Source organism: Echinops telfairi, unplaced genomic scaffold (assembly GCF_000313985.2).
Source record: "Echinops telfairi isolate 266 unplaced genomic scaffold, ASM31398v2 ScPeMD7_70;HRSCAF=299, whole genome shotgun sequence".
Lineage (NCBI taxonomy): Eukaryota > Metazoa > Chordata > Mammalia > Afrosoricida > Tenrecidae > Echinops > Echinops telfairi.
Window position 1 is genome coordinate 14959878 of NW_022103968.1, and position 24017 is coordinate 14983894.

At 47.8% G+C, this 24017-nt stretch overlaps 1 protein-coding gene across 1 annotated transcript in view; it reads left to right on the top strand.

Moving 5' to 3' along the window:
- The window catches only part of LOC123521801 (actin-binding LIM protein 1-like), a 77731-nt gene that overhangs the window by 32984 nt on the left and 20730 nt on the right, over positions 1-24017 (top strand). Inside the window, exons 3-4 of the mRNA XM_045291240.1 lie at positions 15202-15385; positions 18467-18576. Coding sequence (XP_045147175.1) covers positions 15202-15385; positions 18467-18576 — 294 coding nt within the window. The remainder of the gene's footprint in view (positions 1-15201; positions 15386-18466; positions 18577-24017) is intronic.

A 24017-nucleotide genomic window follows, 5' to 3' on the forward strand; every position in this document is an offset into this window, starting at 1 on the left:
GGTGGGGGCTAGCTGCATCCAAGCGCTCCGTAGCTGCAGGGGCTTGGTGGCCGCCATATTGGACAGCACAGTTCCGAAGATTCCTAGAGATTGTTTGACACAAAAAGACTCCCAAATCCTTTTCAGTTTTACTTTTCTTTTTTTTTAGCTACTCAACTCACTATTTAGGTTTGAAGGATATGGAATCTGGAAGGATTTTATTTTTGTTTGAAGAAACCTCCTATATATATTACACATCCTGCCTCAAAAAATGAAATCGTCAACAATATCCTGTTAACACCACCCCGACTTTTTTTTTCTTTTCCATTCTTGTGGTCATCTCTCGCTCCGAATCCCTGCCAGGCTGGTCTCTGCTGTGAGCACATGCCTCCTGCATGCCCCGCCCCCCCCACTCCCCACCCGCCCAGCACCATTCTGTTTTCCTCGTGTCTCTGAGCATCACAAATTCTAGACGGCTGTGTCCAGCAGCAGGTGTCCTGGGGTCATCCCCTTGGCTCACTAAAAGGCTCCGTGGCAGTGAGGTGTGGCGGGCTGCTCCTGTAACGATTGTCAACCTTAGAAACCTGGCGGGGAAGTTCTACTTTGATCCAGAGTTGCGGTCATTCTTCCTTTGATACCTAAAGCAGAGTTGTCAAGTACAGACTCAGCTGATTGAGGCTCGGGGACAGAGGATTTGGGGTGGGGTGGGGAGGCCTCGTACCCAAACCAGCTTGGCTTATGGTTAAGAGCCATCCGAGTGCACACGGGGCACCGTCAGGGCCAGCCACCATTGCTGTCTCCCTCCTCTCTCCTTCACAGACACGCGTGTGACTGAAGCCTCCGGCTTTGTTTGGTAGCGAAACAGTTTTAGTAACATACAACTCATGCATTGTACATTTCAGCAGATTAATCATATTAAAAACAGTTGTGCCATCATCATCATCACAACCAATTTTGGAACACTTACTTCTTTCTTGTCTCCATTAGTCTTAGCTCCCTGTTTCCTCCAGCTTTCCCCACCTTAATCCTCAGAAACTGTTAATCCAGTTATTGTCTCTGTAGATTTACCGATCCTGGATTTCATAGACAGAAAAGCATACAAAAACAAAGAACCCCAACAACAGAGCGGGAGGGGGGACCCGACTAGAAAGAAAGCAGACCATTTCCAAAGCTCGAACAAATTCTACATGGGTCACATGGACGAACAAATGATAGCGGTGTTCAACTTGAACCGTGGCCTCCTGGTTTTTGAATGGGCCAGTGGTTGCTTTCCACAACGGGAACGAAAGGCCGAAAAATAAAAAACACAAAAGCAAGTCCTTGTGAGAACTGAAAGCAGAGAGGGACGCTCCTGCTAAGAATCAGTTTTGAAAGGAGAAGGGAAAAGGACCGGGGACATCAAGAGTCTAAGAACAGGAACAGGCTGCAGGAAGGAATGCCAGAGCCCACGGCGTAAAGATAAACCCGGTTTCTGGTGCCATGACTTCACAGTTCTCTGTGGGAGGATCTCTGGGAGGATCCAGTCAGTGAGCTGGAATTGTGTTGGTGAGCCCATCTCCTTCCTGACATAGCTGGCACATTGGGATCTGGTGGTCTGGGAGTCCTTTATCTTCACAATAACTGTTCATTGAGCCTGTATTATATGCTAAGGGCCGAGGCTAAGAAGAGAGCTCGTTCCTGGCAAACCCATGGGTCTTTGGAGAAACACGTGAATAAGGAACATGTTTGTTACCCTGCACAAGTGCTGTCACAGAGAGGTATATGGGATACAGACAGGAGGCAGGGAGACCCAGAAGGAAGTCATCGAATGACCTTCCAGGTGGAAGGAATGTAAGGTCGTAACAGGTGTGGTAGAGAATAGAGGACAGATTGAAGAGAAATGGTTAGGGTCGTAAGAGCTGATAGGGTTGGAAGAGAGGCCAGATGACTGCAGTGAAGAAGGAGCTAGATCCACGGTTCTCAACCTGTGGGTCACGACCCCTTTGGGGGTTGAACGACCCTTTCACAGGGGTCACCCAATTCATCACAGTAGCAAAATGATAGTGATGAAGTAGCAATGAAAATACTGTTCTGGCTGGGGGGATCACCACAACATGAAGCACTGTATGAAAGGGTCGCGGCAGTAGGAAGGCTGAGAACCACTGATCTAGATTCTGATGGACTGTCTGTCTGTCTGGGTGGGTAGATAGGTGGAGTTGCCACGGACAACAGCAACACTGGCGAACTGGGCGGGATGGTGGTGTTGGGGGGAGAGAGAGAACAGTTCTGTTTGGGATGCGTTGAGGCTGAGTCTTGTGGGCTTGGCCCTAAGAGAGGGTAGGCTGTGTTGAGAGGGACCTGGGGGTGTTGGGCACCTGGATAAAGGCTGAAGCTGTGATTGTCGGTGAGGCTTCCCCGAGAAAGGGCAAAAGGCAGGAACGGAACACCAAAGAACACCGGCATCTGCAGGGAGCCAAACCCACTGCCATCGAGGCAGTGCCGGCTCCCAGGCGATACAGGGTTCCCTCAGTTGTCTTTGTTTAAGGAGGCAGATAGCTCTTTCTCCTGCAGAGCACTGGTGGGATTGAACCCCCTACCTTTCAGATCGCAGTCTACTGCTTACCCGACAGCACCACGGGGGCTCCAGCATCTGCAGGAAGGAGAGCCTAACTCCCATTCCTGACCTTGGGGAAGAAATACTCATCTGGTGATGAAATGAAGAAAGGGGTTTATTGAATGGAGGGAATCTATAATTAACTGAAAGGGAAGCCCCGAGGCTGCGTTTACTCTTTCTAATTACCCAGTGGGAGTCACATGTGGCTTCAGGCTTCTGGAGGGAACCCCTCTTTGGTTTTGGTACTTAACGGTTTTGTTTTTCCCTCTTGTCCATTAGCGGTGATCATCCTAGTAGCATGGTGTTGTTTGAATACTAGTGTGCATCATCGTGTGGTATTGTCCCAGTGATGCCATCTCTGCCTGCGATGGCCTGATAGGACGCACCTAGTGAGAAGCCATGGGAGCGAATGGGAGGCATTTATTGGATGGGGCTGTGTTGCAGTCTGCAGGGCTCGTCCCCGGGTTGAATGGTTTATTGCTATTAGGTGGTTGGCCCCCAGCTCACAGTGACCCCATGCACAACGGACACAGATGCTGCCCCATCGCGCAACACCCCCTTGAGCATTTGCAGATCACCATGGTGATCCATGGGGTCTTCAGTGGTTGATCTACATGCCTTTCTTCCCAGTCTTTGTTAGTCTGGAACCCCCCTGGGAACAAGCAGCACACAGCCACCAGTGACTGACGGTGGTAGCTGTGAATGGGGGGCATTGACTGGGAATAGAGCCCAGATCTCCCGCATAAAAGGCAATGCTCCTACCGTTTAACCCCCAGCGCCTCCAGGACAACTTCCAGTAAGGGACAAATGATACGTCTCATTTTCCAGGTCTCTCTTTAAGGCACGATCCTTGATGCTGTTCGTCTTGAGCATTTTCAAGCTGTTATCGAGCCATTTCTCCACCAGAACATTCTGAGTTTCTAGAGTCACCAGAAAAGGGCCAGGGTTGCCCGAAGGATCGAGAAAGGTTATCCAGCCACATTTCCTGTTTTCAATGAGCCTTTCCCGGAGTGCTAAGATTCCAGGGACCTCTACCTCACACCTCTTGCTTTGCTGTCTCTTCTCTTCCTTGGTACATCCTGCTGTTTAACATATTCATTGATCTACCCCTGTTGTTGTCTGGTTCAATGGAACCCTTCCAACTCCATGGCCACCCTGCGCACAGCAGAGCGAGACGCCGTCCGGACCTGGGCCATCCTCACAGCTGTCGTGTGTGCGCCGACTGCCGCAGCCTCATGTCCATCCATCTCCTTCACGGGTTTCCTGGTTTACGCTGACCATGTGCTCCAGCAAGCACTGTGTCCAGCATAGACCCAGCCCCGGGCTTTCCCTGGATGCACTCTCTGTGGAAGCAGAGTGTCGGTCCTTCTGTGGAGCCCCTGCTGGGTTCTAACTGCTAGCCGTTCCGCTGGCAGCCAAGCCTGTACCCGCAGGACTCTATACCCGAAGCTGTGCTAGCAGGAAGCCCCTTGAAGTCATGGATTTCTGTCTGTGTGTCCTGCACTTCAGTCTCCACAGGGCCTAGAACAGTGCCTGACAAGGTAGGCGCTCACACGCCAGCTCACACGCCATCGGTTGAATCAACCAAGTGAGGAATGAATGAATGAATGAATAAATGAAACATAGCCGTCTGTTCCTCTGGGACTTGAACATTCTCCGTAAATGTATCTCATTCACTAGCTAACTGACAAGATTCATCACGTGCTTAAGTGGTTATTAGGCAGCCACATTATCCTCAGCAAAGGAAGCGTGTAAGTAAAGAGATCAGTCGTGGATCACCGAGCTGCGGGGTCTGCCTGGTGGGTGGGGCAGAGGAGGGAGGGGATGCCGACAGCCCCTCTCACATGGCTCTTGGTTACGCGGCTGCTGTTTTTTCTTCTGCTGGTTTTGACTGGAAATGCCCTTATCTGGACTGGTGAAGGAAGACTCGCTGTGGGTTATTTTGAAGCACAAATAAAAGCTTGGCTAAACACCAGAAAACAAAACAACAAAAGGACGTGGGGAGAAGCAGTGTCTGATATCCCTGCAAGGCTCAGCGTACCCGTTAGATACCTACTTGGAGAATTGTAGTCATTCAGAAAGAAGCCTTGGCCATGCACGGCGGAGCTTTGGCTGCTCACTGAAAGATGGAAAGTTCAAACCCACCACATTCTGCGGGAGCGCAAGGGGACAGGCTGCTCCCATAAAGGTTACAGCCAGGACACTCACGGGGCCAGTTCCACCCTGTCCTGTGGGGTCTATGTGAGGTGGATTGGACTTGATGGCACATACTGACCATCATCCGGAAGCTGGTCACAAGGCAGACTGAAGCAGGAGGGAAGAAAAACCAAACCTGCCATGGAGTCAGTGCTGACTCAGCAACCCTATAGGACAGGTGGACTACAACAAACCTGCCATCGAGTCGATGCTGGCTCATAGAGGAGAGTCTGTAGGACAGCATAGAACAGCCCCTGTGGGTTCCTGAAACTGACTTTCCACAGGAGTAGAAAGCCTCATCTTTCTCCCAGGGAGCGGCTAGTGGGTTTAAACTGCTGACCTTGCGGTTAGCAGCCCAACAAGCAACCACTACACCAGCCGGGCTCCTGGGTGGAAGAGCAGCGTGGTACTGAGGTGCTGCCTTCTCACGGCAAATGGGAACTCGCTCTCAGGCTGTCATTTTCTTTTTTAAGGATAATCCTGAGGATCTTGCATTTTGTGCCATGTTAATGTGTTGCCTGTTCAAATAAATAGATGGATGGCTTTGAATTCCAAACTGGAATTTGGAGAAAGGAGAAAGGCCCACACAGGCTCTAAGACACCCGGAGTAGAAATGTGGACTCGCATTGGGAGCAGCTGTCCAGTGGGGCTTTTGTGAGCAGAGCAACTGACTACCCACCTTTTACTCAGAATTACCTTTTCTTTTTTATCCCCGGAATTATTTTATTTTTAATCGTTTTATTAGGGGCTCATACAACTCTTATCACAATCCATACATACATCAATCGTGTAAAGCACATTTGTACATTCATTGTCCTCGTCATTCTCAAAATATTTGCTCTCCACTTACGCCCCTGGCATCAGGTCCTCTTTTTTTCCCCCTTCCCCCCTCCTCCCTCCTCCCTCATAAACCCTTGATAATTTATAAGTCATTATTTTGTCATATCTTGCCCTGTCCGACATCTCCCTTCACCCACTTTCCTGTTGTCTGTCCCCCAGGGAGGAGGTCACATGTAGATCCTTGTAATCAATTCCCCCTTTCCAATCCACTCTCCCTCTACGCTCCCAGTATTGCCACTCATACCACTGGTCCTGAAGGGATCATCCGCCCTGGATTCCCTGTGTTTCCAGTTCCTATCTGTACCAGTGTACACCCTCTGGTCTAGCCAGACTTGCAAGGTCGAATTCAGATCATGATAGTGGGAGGCGGAGGAAGCATTTAGGAACTAGAGGAAAGTTGTATGTTTCATCGTTGCTACAATCGCACCCTGTCTGGCTCGTCTCCTCCCCGAGACCCCTCTGCAAGGGGATCCCCAGTGGCCTACAAATGGGCTTTGGGTCTCCACTCTGCACCACCCCTCTCATTCACTATGGTAAGATTTTTTTTTGTTCTGATGATACCTGATATCTGATCCCTTCGACACCTTGTGATCGCATAGTCTGGTGTGCTTCTTCCATGTGGGCTTTGTTGCTTCTGAGCTAGATGGCCTCTTGTTTACCTTCAAGGCTTCAAGACCCCAGATGCTATCTCTTTTGATAGCCGGGCACCATCAACTTTCTTCACCACATTTGCTTATGCGCCTATTTGTCTTCAGCTATTATATTTTTCACCTGTTCTTTCCCAGACCCATAATAGATCCCTGTGCTACCTTATGATCCCAATCCAATTTTTCCTCCTCTCCCTAAAATCACAGTTCTAGCCTCTTGTCAGCAATCCTGCTGGTCCACAGGGCTTGGTGTTGGGCTGCCAACTGCAAGGGCAGCTGTTTGGGACTACCAGCTTCTCTGTGGGAGAAAGATGAGGTTTTCTGCTCCCTAAAGGTTTACAGCCTTGGGGGCCCAGAGGGACCGTTCCATGCTGTCCTATAGGGTCATTATGAGTCAAGTTTGACTCGGAGGCTGCGAGCTCTTCAAAATATATATATATATAGGAGGCTGCGAGCTCTTTTAAATATATATATATTCTCTATCACCAGGCCTACATATTAGCATTAGTGGTACTATTGCTAAATGCAAAGCAAAGCCTATTCTGACCTACACATCCTACTCCCCGCTATCAAGTGGATGCCGACTCATAGCGACCCTAGAAGACAGGGTAGAAATGCCCCTGGGGGTTTGAGACTGTAACTGCTGAAGGAAGGAGAAAGCCTCTCCTTTGTCCCGTGGAGCAGATGGTGGTTTTGAACTGGTTAGCGCTAATATGATCCGCACACGAAGCTTCCACAAACCTTCAAATACTCAGCTTCGGGGGCTCATCTTTCTGTGAGGTGGAGCCTGTCTAACTATCCTCTCTACCAGAGGTGTTGATTGATTTTAAGGTACCTTCAGAAGCTCGCGTGAAAATAGTTTCACCGCATGATCTGAGGTTCGTGTTTGCTTCCAGGATGCAGCATGAACAATAGTTATTTCTGGCAGGGAGCTGCCCTCTCACGTGATTGTTTACGGGCCTCTGCTGAGCTGCTTTGAGCTCTCTGCTGGGCCTGTGCTGTGTGGGACCACAAACGCCTAGCATCTTAGTTTCCAGAGCAGGAACCGGTGCACTCTGACCCCACACTCTAAATGAAAATGGGGTGATTTGGGAAGAGACCCCTTAAAGGTCTACCCCTAGTAGTCCCCATGAAGGAGGGGGTAAGGGAGTGACCGGAAGAGTTCTTGGGTGGTCAGGCCCTTTGAGATGTGTGTTGAAGAGGATGGAGGGGGAGGACAGCACGTGGTGAGGGAGAGTCCTGTGTCTACCCGCCCCCCGGCTCTCACACCTGGCAGCCCAGGAGGGGGCAGGCACGGTACCATCCAGAGGTGAGAAGCAGTGCATTGACCTGGCTGAGAGCTAAAAGCAGCATTTCTGCCAATCACAGGATATTGTTCATTCTCACCTAGAATAGGCAACTATATCCAGACCAAAACTTGATTAGGGGGCGGCCGAGAGAAGGGTAGGGGGAACCCTTGTTGAGGAAGCATTGAGTCTCTGCTGTTGCTTAAACTAAATTGAATGAGTCAGCAATCCAAAGGGATGCGCCGGGGAGCCGTCCATGCGTTTCCCAGGGAAAGAGAAGGCAGTCGGACAAGCTGTCTACTGTGTGCTTGCAGGCGTCTGACCATCTGGAAAAAGCCAAACCACAGAGCCGGTTATCAGATCCTCAGCTGCCAAGCGGAGCGAGGACCTTATAGGACAGACCCATCGCATTTAAGGGCAGTGAGACTATTCTGTGTGACGCTGTGATGGTGGATGCATGACGTGATGCATCTGTCAACACCCAGAGAGCTGTGCACTCTAACGTGGGAGCCCCAATGTAAACTACAGGCTTCAGTAGTAGAGGATCGGCCGTAACTCATGTACCATCCTAACACAAGATTGAGTGATCATTTGGAGGTAACAATTGTGCTCTGTGCCATTCGGTAAAAGTATCGGCGAAGCAGGTTATCTAAAACCGACCAAAGCTTCTTTCAACGGAAAATAAATAAGTAAATACTTTAAGCACTTTTGATGAAAACAAAGTAACACTTTTGTCAGTGTGCCATGTTCAAGTGGTTACGTAGATGCCCCTTTCTCATACAAATTTAGCATGAGCGTGTATCCACGCTTCCTCTGACTCATTGATGAGAGAACCAGCAAGATCCTTAAAGGGATTCGAGGAGGGAGCGGGGACTGGGTTAAGGACATTAAAGAGAGCATGCTGGAATCAGGAGGCTGGGTGGAAGACAGAGCTACTCAGCAGTTCTGTAGAAACAGGACCGTAAAGCCAGACGACGTATCTGTGTCTCTCCTGGACAAAATCGACACGTTAACATGCAACTTTACAAGTCCTGGGTCTCAACGGGAAAAATAAATGACCAAACTAATCGCCATCGTCCCCTCAGTTCCAATTCCTGGCGAGCCCATGTGTGTCAGAGTAGAATGGTGCTCCACAGAGCTCCCAACGACTGTGAGCTTTGAACCGTGGATCATCACACCTCTCTCCCCAGGTACTTTGACGTGAGGTCTTTTACAGATCCAGGCCCTGGCATAAGAAAACTCCTGCCTGGGTCTCTTCAACTCTGCTGCGATGTGACTTGAGAAAAACACACTGTCCTCACTTTACCTCCCCCCCAACCCCCCACCACCCCAATACATCTTGGCTATGGAGCACTGGTGGAGTAGTGGGTAACACGTTGGGCTGCTGATGGCAGGGTCAGCAGTTCAAAACCACCAGCTGCTGCTTAGGAGAAAGATGAGGCTTTCTACTCCGTAAAGAGTTAAAGTCTTGGAAACCCCCAGAGGCAGTGCTACCCTATCCTACAGGGTCACTGCGAGTCAGAAATGACTCGATGGCAGAGACTGGGGTTTTCTGGTTTAAAGTCTTGGATAATTTTTCTTAACATCTTGATAATTAGGTATGCGAAGAATGAGTTAAGAATTCTTCTTCCTCCTGTGATAACCAATTCAATAACCCTGTTGTTTGTAGTAAGAAGTCTACAGTCATGGTGAAGTGCTTGGGAGCTAACAGGAAAGTCCAGTGGTTCACATCCACTCGCTGCTCCAAGCGAGCGAGCCGTTCCAGGGAGACGTCCAGCCCTGGGACCCGGATGGCCACTTCTGCTCTGCCGGCAGCACCTCTCAGAGTCAGCATTGACTTGGTGGCGCTGGGCTGGGCTAGAATGTCTGCATTGACGCAAATGTCCTTGTTCATAAAAATATGTATAGACTTTTGAAAAATGGGATTATTAAAATCCTTTAGCCTCTGACATTTGTTCATTTCATATATTGATGTATCATGGACAGCCCTCTGGGGTATAGATATGAATCTAACCCATTGTGACTGTCCAGTTCTACAAGCTGGATGCACCATGGTTGATTTTCAACGCCTTCTCTTCTAAAGGAAATTGAGCTTCTTCCCAGACCTCCCTCCTAGAGCAGCTACTGCTTTGATGAAACTATTTGGGGACATGAGGGCCGGGATTGGAATCGTGACAGTAAGAAGGCAGAGGAGGGCATGAATCAGGAACTCTCTTTGGGAAAATGGGCAAGGCTTAGGGGCCAGCTGAAAATTTTGGCTTAAGAGTGGGAGTGTCAGTGAGGCTCGCATTTTATTGATGGAGGGGGTGGAAGGAAAATAACAGGAGGATTTGGAGAAGGGGCTGGCAGATTCGCTGAGGGCACCGGCCCTGGTTTGAAAATGCTGGGCTTGAGTGGGCTGTGCTGCCCCTGCCTAGCAGGCAGCTAAAGGGAATCATCTAGAGTTTGCACCTGAGGCCCCTAAGAGAGCCACTGACTTGATAGTCCTTTGTGCAGAGCCGTGTTGAAGATGAGAGTAGATGAGAGGCCTTAGAGAGAAGATGGCGCCCAGGGAGGTAGCTGCCCTTAAAGGTCTAGCCTAGGAAGCTGAGGAGGAGGTGCAGTTGAGGAAAGTCTTGGGAGGCAAGAAGAATCTGAAGTTTATAATTAGTCCATTTTTTTAACCTTAATTACTTAAATTTTTTTTTACATCTTTGAATTGTAAATGAGGTGGGGGGGTTATATTTCAGATCATCAACTTTGTATTCAACTGTTTAAACTACTTATCAAGTCCCCCAATAGTTAATCCTTACCGGAGCCTCGATTTCTATTGTCAGTCCTATGGCCTACTATCTTCCTTGGCAGCCAAGTTGACACCTGTCAACAGCCTAGCATGTTGCTGGATCTCCCCCGCCCCCCTGCTGTCTCCAAAATCTGTTCCCTTTGGTATGAAAGTCTTTCATCTTGTTTGTGCACCCCCACCCCCCCACCCCCAGCCCGCCCTTGTAACAGTGGTTTCAAATAATATTTGTCCTTTTGTGATTGACTGAGTTCACTCAGCATACTGTTCTCAAGGTCATTCTTGTCGCTGTGGGCTATCAAGTCCATTTCTACTCTTAGCAACCCTTTGTGACGGATTACACTGCCCTCAAAGGGTTGGCTAGGCTGTCTTCTCAATGAGAGGAGCTCTTTCTCCCAGGGAGCTACCAGGTAGACTCAAACTCCGGCTGAGTGCTGAACTGTTTGTGCCACCAGCGATTCATAGCCCATTCTCAGGAAATGTGATACCGATGCCAAGTGTTTTCAGGAATGAATGGCATCAACTCCTCTGCCCACTTCGTGGGTGCCATCAACTTGTGCAGGCCTTAAACTACCCCTGCCTCTGTGAGTCTCTCCTCAAACACTAGATTTCTGGTTATATAAACCCCCAGAAAGAATGGTACAGTATTGCAAACAAGTGTGAGCTACTGATTTGAATTTAAGGACTAATGCAAATCACATGGCAAAGGGTCAGAATTTGAAAATAGTGGGGCAATGGTTCTGTCTTAAACATAGATGTCTCCTTTCCTTTTTTTAAGTTGACTACTCATTTTTTATCAGCCACTCCATAGCTATACGGCCATGTGTGTATATATATGTATATGTGTGTGTATGTATGTGTATATATATATGTTCTTATTGTTAGTTGCTGTTTGAGCTGGTTCCAACGCATAGAGATGCTTTGAACAACAGGATGAAGCACTGCCTGGTTGTGCACCAGCCTCCCAGTCGTTGCTGCGTCTGAACCTGCATTCGCAGTGATCATCCATCTCCTGGAGGATCCTCCTCTTCTTCACCGACCCTCTGCTTCACCAAGCACGGTGTCCTTCTCCAAGGGTGACTGGTGCCACCTGACAGTCTGTCCAAAGTTCACGATGTCCAAAGTTATTGCCATCCTCACTTCGGAGGAGCATGCTGGCTGTGCTTCTTCCAAGACAGATGCGTCTGCTCTTCTGATAGGACCGGGTGTATTTACTGTGCTTCTTCCACAGCGTAGCCCAAAGGCATTGGTTCTTCAGTCTTACTTAGGCATTGCCCTGCATCCACATGCACGTGAGGCTTCTGAACATATCCAAGCCTGGGTCAGGCACATCTTACTGCTCAAGGTGACTTGACTTTGCTCCTTACCATTTTCTTTATTCCCTTTCATTAAGGTATTAAAACCTCTGTTTCAAAACAATGAAGAAGTACATTGCAGGCCAAATGCTGTATGAACATAGATGCAAGATTTTCAGACAAATAATTAGTACATTGAGTCAAGGCGTAGAGAAATAATTTGGTGGCAGGAAAGCAAGATTCGTTTACGACTGTTGTTAGTGCCTTCCGGTCAGTTCCTGCCCAGTCCTGCACCATCTTCACACTTGTTCTGATGTCTGAGCCCATTGTTGGAGCCACTGTGTCCGTCCATCTTTATATGCCCGTCTTCACAATGTCCCTCTCCAGGGACTGGTCTCTCCTGACAACATGTCCAAAGTACATGGACAAAGTCTCGCCATCCTTGCCTCTAAGCATTTTGACTGTACTTCTTCCAAGACAGAGTTTTTGCTCTTTGGCAGCCCATAGTACTTTCAATATTATTTTTCCAACACTATACTTCAAATACATTACTATGAGATATATTGAAAATAGTTAATAAAATCGGCAACATAAAAGACTAAAGAAGATAAAAAGTATAATCATCTCACTGCCATTGATTTGATTCTGACTCATAGTGACCCTGTAAGACAGAGTAGAACTGCCCCCTTGGGTTTGTGAGGCAGTGACTCTATACAAGAGCAGAAAGCCTCATCTTTCTACCATAGGACAGCTGGTTAATTTGAACCATTGACCTTATGGTTAGCAGTCCAGTGCATCATAACTCGCTAGGCCAAAGGGGCTCCATGTTCATCTCAATTGGTGCAAAAAATAGTGGATGAAATTTAACCAAGAGTAGTGATAAAATTCATAGTGAACTAGGACTCGATGGACATTCCCTTCACTTTGGAGGGGCCAGCTGCATAAATGAAGACATTTACACCACGACTTGGCGGTGCTCGTTGTGGCAATCTGAGCATATGCCAGGGAGACTTTCTTGCATTTGTATGTGCACTGGGAGACAAAGTAGGAGATTTTAAAAAGTGGAATTAAAAGATAAAAATTTTAAAACATACACTTTCTCGGCATAATCTCCACCCAGCTCATGACACCTTGGGAAGTGATGATACCTGAGCTGCTCGATTGATCCCTCAAGAACTATGGGTCCCGGGAGTTTAGCCATGTGGATGTACTCTTTTTCCACTTTTTAAGAAGAAAAGTCGGTAAAAAGAAGTTGGGAGGAGCTAAATCAGGACTGTGAAGTAGATGCCTAAGGATTTCACCCAGAAAATCATGCAGACTTGTCCTAGTGTGGTAGCAAAGGACTCTGATTAAGTTTGTATATTTCTGTTAAAGCTTTGGATAACTTTCTCAGAACATTCCAGTCACAAGCTGGTGTCACTGCTCTTGGGTCCTCCAGGAAGCCAACAAGGAAAAAGCCTTGAGCAACCTGAAAAACTGTTGCCGTGACCTTTGCTCTCGATGGGCTTGATGGGTCTCCTTTGACTGAGGTGGGACCACTCGGACCTCTTGGGACCCATTGCTTTGATTCCCTTTTCTTCAGGATTGTCCTCGTAAAGCCATGTTTCCTCTTCCGGTACAATTCCTCCATGAAGTGCCCCTAGTATTTTACAGAGGTCTGCCAGCCGACTTCCCCAAAGCAGGACGTCATCTGATTTCTTGCCTGCTGCTTCCCTTCCCCGGGTATTGATTGTAAATCCTGGACAACTTCCATTGTTCTCCTTTCTATCATTGTGATGCTTATTGGTCCAATTGTGAAGACTCCCCGCCCCCCACTTTATGCCGAGATGTAATCCATACTGAATGAAGCCTATAGTCATTGATCTTCATCTTCAGCCAAAGTCCCTTTGGCTTTCAGCAAGCCAGGTGGTGTCACCTGCAAGTCACACGTTGATGAGTCTTCCACCAATTCCGATGCCACCTTCGTCTTCATTCTCTGCTCAGCATCCAGGTGAGGGTGGAAGGAGACACCCCTCGTGCACAGCTTTCCTGATCTCCCCTTCTTCTCTTTGAGCTCCTGCCTCTTGGGAAATGTACAGGTTTCTCATGAGCACAATTAAACTTTCTGGAGTTTCCCTTCTTCACGACGTTAGCCATAATTTGTTAGGATCCACCCAGTCAAGTGCTTTTGCACGGGGAATAAAACATACATAAATATCTTTCTGGTATTCTCTGCTTTTAGCCAAGATCCAACTAACATCAACAGTGATAATCCTTGGGCCATGTCCTCTTCTGAATCCGGCCTGAATTTCTGGTAGTTCTTGTCTATATGTTGCTTCAGCTATTTTCAAATTATCTTCAGCAAACTTTTACCTGAATCTAATATTACTGATATGTTTAATGGTTTCCACATTACACATTGGATCATCTTTCTTTGGAATGGGCACAATTATGGATTTTTTCCAGTCGACTGGCCAGGTAGCTGCCATCCAAATTTTTTAGCATAGAGGATTAAGTGCTTCTAGTGGTTCATCAGTTTAGTAAAACATTCAATTGGTCTACCCATCAATACCTGGAACCTTGTTTTTCCGTTATTGCCTTCATTGCAGTTTGTACTTCTGACTTTAATACCATCAGCCCTTGGTCATATGGTACCTCCTAAAATGGTTGGATACTGACCAGTTCCTTTGGATACAGTGCCTCTGGGTATTCCGTCTCCTTTGCATGTTTCCTGCATCATTCGATAGTTTGCCCATAGAATTCTTCATGATTGCAACTTGAGGCTTGAATTTTTTTCTTTTCTTTAGCTTTTCTAGCTTGAGAAATTTTAAGCTTTTCTTCCCTTTTAGTTTTCTAACTCCAGGACGTGTGTGTGTGTGTGTGTGTGTGTGTGTGTGTGTGTGTGTGTGTGTAATATAACACACACATATACTTATGCTTATTTTTATATATAATCACAATATATATGTTTTTGCTTCTATAGACATATACACAATACATTTACATAGAAAATAGACTTATATGGCATATAACAAAACACATTATAATTGACTTCTTTTCTTTATTCCCCAAGAGAATATTTAATGTCTGAATTTTGGATGGCATGGCAAACTATTGCCCTTGTGTAGAAAAAAATGGAAACTGGACATATCAGCTATGGCATTTGATACAGTAGGAATGCATTACTAAGCTCAGTAACAATTTTGACCCAAACTAAGCAGCTGTGGGGACAATCAGTGGGCACCTCTCCTAAAAAACACCATCAGGGACACCTTTGTATCAGAAGTAGCCTTAACCAAGGGTATCTTTTGATCAGGGCTGTTTGATGAGCCCTGGATCTTAGACATGCCACAATAGCAGTTGAGACTCAGCCAATGAATGTTACTTGTATGCGATATGGCATAACTCTCCAAGGGAGGGAAACAGGGGAGGGTGAGGTAAGAGAGAAACCAGAGCCCAACAAGAAATAGCTCTTTGTCCCAGTCTACCCCCGCTCCCCCTCCAACAACCTGATACCACAGGTTGAGTGAGCAAGGAGCCATCAGGAGAGGGCATCCTACCCAGAGGCCTGGCTGATGATGACCAGATTTGACCTGTTTCTCGGCAGTGTGTGGCTGTGACCTGGCACAAGGTGGCTTCTTCATCAAGAACGGGGACTACCTGTGTACCCTGGACTACCAGCGGACGTACGGGACACGCTGCCATGGCTGTGGGGAGTTTGTGGAAGGAGAGGTGGTGACTGCCCTGGGCAAGACGTACCACCCCACCTGCTTTGCCTGTACCATCTGCAAGTAAGTGATTATCTTCCCAGCCCCCACCGTTTCCTCCAGCAGAGGAATCCTGGGTTTGGTTGCAATAGCTTAGGAGGTTGTCGTGTTATTGATAGGTGCCATCCAGTCAGTTCTGACTCACGTTATGCACAGCCAAACAAGACGCTGCCTGGCCCTGAACATCCTTTCCACAGTTGCTACGTTTGAGCCCATTGCTGCAGCCACACGGCCGACCCGCTCGTTGAGAGTCTCACTCATTCCCACTGACGCTCCACTGCGCCAAGCAGAATACTCCCCTCCTCTTAGATCTTAAATGGCACTTAGTCTCAAAGCATCCTTGTGCCCTTAGATGTCTTTATCATCCTATTGTATTACCAGTCTTAGTAAAGAAATTCATTTAGCTGGGAGACGTTGTATATGGTGTCACTCTGAAGTAATATCGCTGATTTGAAGGGATTTGAAGTCTGAGTCTTAAAACATTTGGAGCAATGAGAGCCTCAGGGGGAAATGGTGTAATTCCCTCAAAAGGTGAAGCCTATTTGGAAGACTTAGAGCAAGAGAGAATGTTTGTGTTTAAAATGGTCTCATTTACTCTCAGTTGGCAAAGTCTGGCCCATGAACGAAATTAGATGCAACACCTGTTTTGAAATGTAAAGTTTTATTGAGGTATAGCCGCACCCTCTTACATACATATTGCCTATGGCTGCTTTCAAGCTTCAATGGTAGAGTTAAACCATGGGGACAGAGACCCTCTGGCCTGCAAGGCCTAAAAAAAATGATGTACAGCCTGACTTTTGCAGAAGTTTGTTGAGCTCTGTTCTGTAGCCATCGATAGTCAATTGGGATTAAATCTAACGTCACAAGCTAGCTTGCTTAAACCAGTCTCACAGAGAAAGGTGATGTGGAGTGGGAAGCTGGGTTGCTGTTCAAGTTGAGGGCCGCCCGTTAAGGAATTGAAGATGGCTTGATTCCTATAATATAAGAGGGTGGGTAGAGGGGGGCTTCCCAGCAAGCTCCAGCCCTTTGGGGGTCAGTTTAATCCCTCAAGCCCACGCCTTCGGGAATAGCGTAGACGGTGGGTGATGCCTTTCTAAAAAAGAGCAAGAGAGGGGCTTTGTATTGGTTTCCAGCATCATCTCTTGTTTCTCAGCCAGAGAGAAGTCATTTTATATACTTAATTAAACAAGATAATCGTGATAGCTAAATCATAATAAAACTTAAAGGAAATAGTCACAATTAAATTATTTTAATAGCTTTGCACAACTATTAGCCCATTTCTCAATTAATTACACTCTTTAAAAATAATAATTTGCTGTGTGGAAGGAATTCTGGATTAATGGGCTAAAACTTGGGGGGTTGGGGCGGGGGCTGGTGGTATTCAATCAGTGCTTCCTCCTGACATCTCCATGGTCAGCCTTTCGTGCACAGCATTCTCCAGAGCCCTGGATTGGCATGCCGGGGGCTTGCATTCTTGTTCTACTTCCTAACTCCATGAATCATAACTTTCCCCAAACTATGGCCTCATCTGAAACACGAGGCTGTGCACTAGATGAGAATGGCTGCCCAGACCTGGCTGACCACTGTGGAGTCTCTCTAAACTCCCTTTGCCAGTCTTCCCTTGTGAACCGATAGCCTCATGCTGATCTAGTGACTCAGGGAGACAGCATGCAAAGCCTTGTGTCCCTCAGCCAGTTTGGGAACACCTGGTCTCTTTTCAGAGCGCCCTGGGTTAGGCGCTGAGCTGCTAACCACGAGGTCTCTGGTCCTACAGCTTTTATGTTCCCGAGAGATCTTTGTTTCAAAGTTGGTGGTCGTAGATAAGCATTATTTAGCTACATTCTTGTCTCTGGACCTCTAGGCAGCCGAATCACTCCTACAGATATGTGTGTATGAGTACGTAGAGACACCCACACATGCTGCTGCTCTCAGTTGCCCATGAGTAGGTTCCAACTCTTAGTCACCCTGTATACAGGAGCATGTAACCCTGCCTGGCCCTGCACCAGTCTCACACTTGTTATGTTTGAGCCCATTGTTTCAGCCCCTCCTTGATGGACTTTGTCTTTATAATACAATATGTGTCCTTTTGTGACTGGCTGGGATACAAGAATTTCAACGAGTCCCTGATTACTGGTACCTAGTCCATTTTTGTAGAGTTGTTTCAAATCCACTGTGTGTGTGTGTGTGTGTGTGTGTGTGTGTGTGTGTTAGGCAATAGAGGGGCGCCTTGAAGAGAGACAGCAACTGTGAAACTAAAAAGTGATGTCCAGAACCTTGAACTAGCCCTTCAGTATGGCTTCTGTCTTCCCACTGTGAAAAATCAGGTTGAAAAGGATTATTGGCCAGTTGGCAAGATGGCCAATGGCAAATAGCCGGCATGTGAATTGTCATGTTTATGAAATTTGTTGCTTGTTCAAATGGGCTGTCTGTCTGCAGAACTCGGAGAAGATATGCACAGCAAACATGCAGACACATTTTTGCAAAACGGGCCATTATAAAATATCTAATACGCACGGAAATTGTTTTCCTGAGAAGAAGCAAATGCTCATCCTTATTCACAGCATGTTGTATTTTTACAAGCTTTTAAGAGCCTGGGTCTCAGACCCTCAGAAACATTCAGATGTTTGGGGGCCAAGCCTGATTTCACATAGCTGTGACCTAAGTGTAGGCGAGGCTCCAGGGCAGGAGAGGAAAGAGTTCACGCTTGACTAGGAGCCAATCCTCCCAGGGAGGGACCTTAAGCTCGAGTAGGAATTCGTGGCATTTAAAGTAGTTCTTGGTGAAGGAGTTTTGATTGGAAATTTACTGCTGTGCGTGCCTTGTTTGGGGACTTGTTAGAACATCCCTCGTCCTCCAAGCAACGAGCGACGTAAACCATCCCGTTCTACTATCTGGTTGTCTGGGAACCAACGCCCACTTCTTTCTACCCTGAAGGTTTGATTGGTTGGGATTACACCCTACTGGCTGTCTTGGTTAAGCCTGCCATCTCAGTCGTTTTGGCTGGCGACCGACCGCCTTTGTACCGGAGGCAACAAACAGGAGGAGTGAGAATAAGAGATGGAGTCGCTGGGATAACCTGGAGGGCTGTGTTCTTTCTCTCTCCAGACGCCCGTTTCCACCTGGAGACCGAGTCACGTTCAATGGGAGAGACTGCCTTTGTCAACTGTGTGCCCAGCCGATGTCCTCCAGCCCCAAGGAAGCCGCCTGCCCCAGCAGTAAGTGCCCGACAACCTTCTGATGTGAATTCCTTCGTAGCCCAGAGGTACCCTAGGCAGGGACCTGTAGCTGGCTAGTATTTTGGGAACATTCTGTTAGCTTCAGCCAAAGCTACTTCTGTCGAGGGTGTTTTTCAAGGTAAAGAGTGATCCTTGCCAGAGCCTTTCACGAAAGTCCATGCAATTAAAAGCATCTCTCTTACTCCCCCAAGGCATAAGAGGTGGGCATTTTGATAGTGAACGAAGGGCAGAGAATTCTACAACTTTACCTTAGAATGCCCACAGAGGTTGGCACATGACCACACCAGATGTGCTTTACAGCTACTTCCACTGTCCCTAATGGGGCCAATGTAATGGCTTGCCCCAGCTCCCCATGGCGACCCGGTGTGGTTCATGGTCAGGCTGTACCCCATTGGTCTTTCAGTGACGTGTTTTATGGAACTTTCTTCCAAAGGACCTCTGTGGACTTGAACCGCCATCCTTCCAGGTGTCAGTTGAGAGCATGAACCATGTGCAAAGCCCAGGGACTCTCTAGTGATTCATAAAACTCAAAAGCTCTCTGCCACCGAGTCAATTCCGACTCATAGCAGCCATCTCCCGAATAGGGTAGAATTAATTGCCCCTGTGTGTTTCTGAGACTGCACCTCTTTAGGGAGTAGAAAGCCTCCTCTTTCTCCCATTGAGCAGCTGGCCTTGTGGTCAAGCACCCAACATAGAACCACTCTGCCATCAGGGCTCCTCTCTTGATTTGCACTGAAATCGTCCCTTATCTGCCTGGCGGGTTTCTACCATTCACTCACTTAGCAGGGACTGTCCATCCCATGAGAGAGCTTGCCAAAATCCTCAACTCTGCATCCTCTGGGAGCTTGCTTTCTTTCCCACGGGAACAGGTCACCGAGAATGGAGGTATCTCCTAGGCCGCGTGGTAATTAAGTCTTAGGGGGAAAAAGTGCAGTTAGGTCTTTAGGGCAGCCAGGCATGAAAAACAAATGGGGATATAAAACACACAGGCCTGGTGGGCTTTGTAATTCTGTTTGAAAATGTTTCATCTGATCGATGGCGATCCAAACAGAGCCAGCTGGCCCCAGATTTAAAATAACGGCCCATGAAACTATTCCTTCTCGTGAATGACCTTGGCCGGGCAGGTGTCGTTCAGTTGACAACCTTAAAGTCATTGTGTTCTTGTGCTGAACATTAAGTGCCACGTCTATCTCACCTTCTTCCGTGGCTGGCCACTGGGACGCTGGGCAGGGGTTGGCCTGGGGTGCTGTGCACGCCAGCCATCCTGTATGTCCTGCAAGTCTCGGGGCCTCAGGATGAGATGGGGTGCTTTTTCTCTGGGGTGTTTTCTATCGTTTATAACAAGGACTCCAGACCTTCCCATGAAATCGAAGAGCCTTCTGATGCTGGTTCCCAGAGGGAAATACTCCAGCCCAAGAATTTGCATAGAAATTGCATTTTGGCCACTGGGAGGGAAGGAGAGAATGGAGGAAGCAAAAGAGAAAGCCAGCACACGTGACTGGATCCTTAGTACATGAATGTGTACCGAGTACTGATAAACAGCAGGAGCCGGAGTAGGACCACAGCTCCAGGGCCAGGCCCAATCCGAGCCCCCCAGGGGGCTTCCAAGCCGAAAGAGTCACTGTGCTGTCTGCATTTGGCTGCTTCACCACATTCTCCTCGTTGTACAGGGTAAGAAACAGAAGTGGAATATTTTTAAAGCCCTCGCCTCCCCTCAGTCTAATGCACTCCCGGAATAGGTTTTCCAGGCCCTGCTCTCCCCAAGTAGTTATTTACGTTTCTATTTAAGTGCTTTCTTTTGCTTTGTCTGTATTTCCCTTCCCCTCTTCCCCAGGCCAAAAGCCTCAAGCTGTTTATTCATTGTTAACCTCTCAATGCAGAACACAAAAACCAAGGAAGAAACCAGACGTTTGTAAATACAAGTTCAATTGATGAGAGAAGGGCAAAGTCTTGCATGACAGCCTTCTAGTGACCCTAGGTACATGCGTGCATGCCGTCACACGGGCGACTCCATACCGAGCCAGCTGGGCTCTTGGCCAGTGTCCCCTCTTGGAGCTGTACCCGATCTTATGACCAGTTTGCAGTTGGGGCATGGCCCAGTTCTGCTTTTGTTTCTTGATCTGCCAGGACTCTCTGGATCCTGCAAGTCTTCTGAGGAGGCACTGTGATGACGGAAGGCCGCCACCCTCAGGGCGGCGGAGGCAGGAGACAGAAGCTGTGTTTTCTTGGCTTCCATGGCCTATGTGTTCGGCACACAACACCAGAATGGCAAAAATGCAATTGTGAAACTGCACTTGAGCGCCCTTGGGCTGCCTCTTTGAGACTAGATTGATTATGGCTCGCTGCCAATGGTAGTTGGGCCCAGCAGTATTGTCTCCTTTGCTCTGGATGGATGGGGTTCCATTTCTGTGTGGTCAGAACATTGTTCTTTTGAAAATGCCCTCTTCTATTTAGCTAAGCGCTCCGATGGCCTTTATGGACACATGGACAGAGTCGTCTGTGGAAAAGCCAGCTCTGCTCCCTGGATGCGCATAGGCAGAGTCCCCAAACGAAGAAGGCACACAAGTACCTGAGCCCTGGGAATTTCAGCAAGCTTCTGAAATCCGTGAGAACACAAGTAGAAAATGCCCGGCTGTTCTTTTGTAATGGGTTAAGGATGTCCTATGCGCTAAAACCATCCTGGTATGAAGTTAGTCCCTGTTTAAAATAATAATTATAAAACAGACTATGAACTTGGGAGAGCTCCCTAGAAAGACTTCTTTCTTTTCTTTTTTTTTTTCCTTCCCCTGTGACCCATTTCCACCCTCCCTGGACAGTAGTCAGAGTCAATGAAATGCATCAGACATCCAGGTCCTCTCTCTCCTTTCTTTGAGACGTCTGTACTGCTTGAACATGGGCTGGTGCTTCTGAACCACCATTAGGTAGCACGTTGGCTGGCTGCATTCCCATGGTCACTGAACTGGGGGCGCGGGGGGCTGGAGAGGGGAGACAGAGATGAGAGGGACTGCATCGAGAACTCCCACAAAATGGGCTCTGGGTTTACTGAACAACGCCACTGTCTTTCTGTCCTGGCAGCTCCGAGGCTGTGCCATGATATTGCATTGGGCTCAATGCTTGCTTCTCGCTGACAGCAGTTCCTCTAACCTTTATAACGATTCCATTGTCTTCTTCAATCCTTACCTGGTATTTACTGTTTTGGAAATACCACCTCAGTTGAATCCTCATACCAGCCCTAGAAGTCCATACTGAGCATGCTAAGGATCCTCCCAAACCACACATAGGTCCAGTCATTACCTTGAGAAGCTTGTGGAACTTAGAAAAGCTGGTATGCACAAACTTACTGCTTATCACAGCAAAAGAAAGGATGGAGATTAATGGCCATCGGCCAAGGAAAACAGGGCAGGGGGCAAAGTCTGGGAGACCAGGCACAGGCTTCCAGCTGTCCCTTCCTGGGAAGTGCACAGCAGGGCTTCATCCTCCCACCAGTGATGTGTGACAGTGCAGGGAAACTCACCTGAGCTTCGGTGTCCCAGTTTCTTAATAGGGTTCAGTCACATAGGCCAGATGCCTGATTGATACAATCTGGCCTGATGTCCCAATCGTAAATCACATCATTCACATAAACTAGCTAGAATAGTGGACCAAGACCCCAAATCAACAAAGCCCTCTGATCAGACAGGCTTAGAAGGTGCCTCCCAGGGGCTGGACCAGGATCAGACCTTTCCTCGGACTGTTTAGGCTTGAACATCCGCTAACCAGCCTTTCCCAACACGCGAGTGTTCACCTCTTTTTTCACAGGTGGAGAAAGGTTAAGTCATTTGTCCAAGGACCACAGAAGGTAAACGGCAGAGCAGGAATTGAAAGTCAGTCTGGTGTGCACAAGATTCCGTACTGCTGTTCCTCGTGGGTCCTTTACAACACAGCAGTCACGCTTACTTTCAAAGGCAGGGGCGCTCAGCCTGGAAGCAGTGACCAGACGGCTGCAGATGTATCAGAATGATTTGATTCCAAGCACAGTGCTCTTTCTGCGTGCCAGAACTACCTCTTATCACCCCAAGGTTGGGCAGAGGGGCACTCTCAGGAAATGTCTCTTAGAAACAAACAAGGCCAATAACACTGGGATGCCCCTGAATCAGAGAACACAGCCGTTGCATCCACTCTGATGGGATTTCGATTCAGTAAGCAGCAAGCATTCCATAAAATGGAGATAATAATCAAACTTAGCCGACTCGGTTGTGGTGACCATTAATGAAACTGCTTTTCCCATTAATAAAATGGTGACAAAGTCAACGATTGCTCAGGCCTGGCCTATCCATACCTGCAAAACATGTTTTCGCAGCCAGAAGACATCGTGCTCTACCAGAAGGCTCCACAGAATCCTCTGAAATGCACTTTGATTCCAACATCTCTGTCTTTGCTCATCATTTGAGGGTTTGGGCTGCCAGGGGTTAAGGAGAAGGTGAGGGGATGGCATCTGTGTGAGGAGACCTAGAAGCTAGAAGCAGTGGGAATGGAGCACGGATCGTCTTTTCCTGCACAGCCCCATCTATTTTAGGCACCCGAGCTAGAGGCGGCTGCTGTCTACAGTCACCCTTTCCATTTCAAAGGTGTCTGACTCGTGTCTGACTGCACGTGGGCTGGTTTGATTGATGTACCGAGTGCCCCCACACAAATCCATCCCAACTCCTCCACCTCTTGGGAAAACATCATCATTATTCCAACTGCAACTGGAACTCCCACAGGGATCGGGGGCAAATGCTCTGCTCCAGACCAAACTGAAGTCATCTCAGATAAAAAAAACGAGCGGCTAAAAGGAAGGAACTTTCCAGTTCGTTTCCCTTTCTGTGTGGGCACAGTCGCCTTTAAGAGCTGCAAGACCATTTTCTTTTCTTTCTTTTTTAACCATCTTCCTGGGGGCTCTTACAGCCCTCATCACAATCTGTACACACAGCCCTTGTGTCCAGCACATTTGCACATATGTTGCCATTGGCATTTTCAAAACATTTTCTTTCTACTTGAGCCCTTGATATCAGCTCCTCATTTTCCCTCCTCCCCTTCCTTCCCTCATGAACCCTTGATAATTTATTAAAACATTTCTCATGTTTCCCTCCACCCACTATTCTGTTTGTCCCCCTGGGAAGGGGTTATATGTAGATCATCATTGTGATTGGTTCCGCCTTTATCCCCCCCGCCCCTCCTAGGATTGATACTCTCATTACTGATAAAAACCTCCTGAGGGTTTTATCTCTCCTGGATTCCCTGTGTTTCTAGCTCTTATCTGTACCTGTGTACATGTTCTGGTTTAGCTGGATTTGTAAGGTAGAATAGAGGCCATGATAGTGGGAGGGGGGGAGGAAGCATTAAAGAACTAGAGGAAAGTTGTGTGTTTCATCGGTGCTATACTGCACCCTGACTGGCTT